The sequence below is a fragment of the Morone saxatilis genome, unplaced genomic scaffold (assembly GCF_004916995.1).
Source record: "Morone saxatilis isolate NCDOM2014 unplaced genomic scaffold, NCSU_SB_2.0 Contig22, whole genome shotgun sequence".
Lineage (NCBI taxonomy): Eukaryota > Metazoa > Chordata > Actinopteri > Moronidae > Morone > Morone saxatilis.
Genome location: NW_023339785.1, coordinates 22,176,722 through 22,178,605, shown reverse-complemented (window position 1 = coordinate 22,178,605; position 1,884 = coordinate 22,176,722). Strand labels below are relative to the sequence as shown.

Sequence of the window (1,884 nt, the reverse complement as noted above, 5' to 3'; positions counted from 1 at the left end):
GATGGAACTAGAGAGACCACACACACACACACACACACACACACACACACAAACAAGCCTTACAGACGACTGCCTCTTCAAATATTTGTATAATGTGATCATTTTGCAGTTAAAGGTGATTATAGCTTTACTAAAGGATTGCCCAGCAGGAATCACTAAACTCCTACTTACTCTGTCGTGGCACTGAAGATGTTTTTGCTCATGTGTTCCTGTTCGTCCCTCTCGTTATGATTCGGCAGAGTTCCAGGCAGCTCGCGTCACGCTTTCATGAACAGTTTGTGGTTCGGGATGACTTAATGGGGCTGGCTATCGGGACTCACGGAGCCAACATTCAGCAAGCACGAAAAGTCCCTGGAGTCACTAACATAGACCTGGATGAGGAGACGTGCACCTTTCACATATACGGAGAGGTAGGATAGCTCTGCTGACGCTAATGTCCATGGATTTGTTTTTGGAAAGAACAGACCTGAGTGTAGAGAGGTTTAGATTCCACATATACTGCATGGTCTGGAAAAACAAGTTTTAAATCTTCTTGTTCTTGTACTTTTATGTTAAAGATAAATTTGGGTGAGATAAGGAACTTATGACTGAAGTTATAGTATTTTTGTTTTATTCTTGTTTGTCTAAGGACCAGGATGCTGTACGCATTGCCAGGAGTTTCCTGGAGTTCTCTGAAGATGTTATCAAAGTTCCCCGGAACTTAGTAGGTGAGAAAGTCACTCAGCTGATGATGATATTTCATGCCGTAACTTGAACTTTACCTAACTAGCCAGGGTATTAAACTTCAATTCGATTTGATGATGTTTTTGCCCTCACAGGGAAGGTGATTGGCAAAAACGGAAAGCTGATCCAGGAAGTGGTTGATAAGTCTGGGGTGGTGCGGGTTCGTATTGAGCCTGAGAATGACAAGAAGCCCTCAGCAGCAGCGGCAGCAGCAGCAGACGAGGTCAGTGGGAAGGGAAAGACCAACGCATCTGCCTACTTACCAACACAACAAACAGCTCTATAAACAAGATGCAAGACAATCTTTATTTCTATTCTGACCCTCTCACAGGGAATGGTGCCATTTGTATTTGTGGGGACCAAGGAAAGCATCTCCAATGCAACAGTACTGCTGGACTATCACCTCAACTACCTTAAGGTGCGTATCATCACCGGGAATAACAATGATGATGAACTAGTATGAACTTTTAATAAGAGGATTATAGTGACCAAAATAATCTGTTATGTTATATCTCTATTATCGCGGTATTGTTAAAATGTGCTGGAAATGTTCAAAAAGTACATTTCTATACTTAACTATATTCTATAGTTCATTTTTATATTGAATACTACTCTTTGCAGCAACATTAAAATAACATTAAATGTAAACATATGGAAACCATGTCCGATGTGCATTAGCATTGACTCTCACACGCACACATAATCAATCAAACAATATCTTATGTGTTGCATTTGAGTACATGCAATGACCCAATGCACAATTTACATATACAAATAAGAAGAAAGTGATAGTAGGTTGGGTGACTAAGCGTGTTACTGTGTGCAGTGGGTGAATAGAGTCTGCTGCAGACACATGGTCCAGCAGAACAACGTGTAGTGTTTTCACTAGAGAAAGTTTTACATTACATTTACTTTACAGGGTGACAAACTTTGATTAAGTTTTCCTCAGACTTATTCCAACCCCCTGCTGCATGCTGTGCCTCCGCACCTGTGTCTGGGAGACTGTTGCTTTGGTTGATGAGTTTTTGTGCAATAACCAAACAGTTTTATTGATAATTGATATTTGAAATGTTAATACAGTGCTAACTGTCTGGAATTGTACCGTGGTGTATCATTATACTAGTCCCTAACTGAAGCATTTTAAATTAAAAAAAAAAAAAA

General features: G+C 40.2%; 1 protein-coding gene across 1 annotated transcript in view; it reads left to right on the top strand.

The window, feature by feature from the left end:
* The window catches only part of fmr1 (FMRP translational regulator 1), an 18,371-nt gene that overhangs the window by 6,680 nt on the left and 9,807 nt on the right, over window positions 1-1,884 (top strand). The window contains exons 8-11 of the mRNA XM_035669386.1: window positions 240-410; window positions 629-707; window positions 819-946; window positions 1,055-1,141. Of these exons, the coding sequence (XP_035525279.1) occupies window positions 240-410; window positions 629-707; window positions 819-946; window positions 1,055-1,141 (465 nt within the window). The remainder of the gene's footprint in view (window positions 1-239; window positions 411-628; window positions 708-818; window positions 947-1,054; window positions 1,142-1,884) is intronic.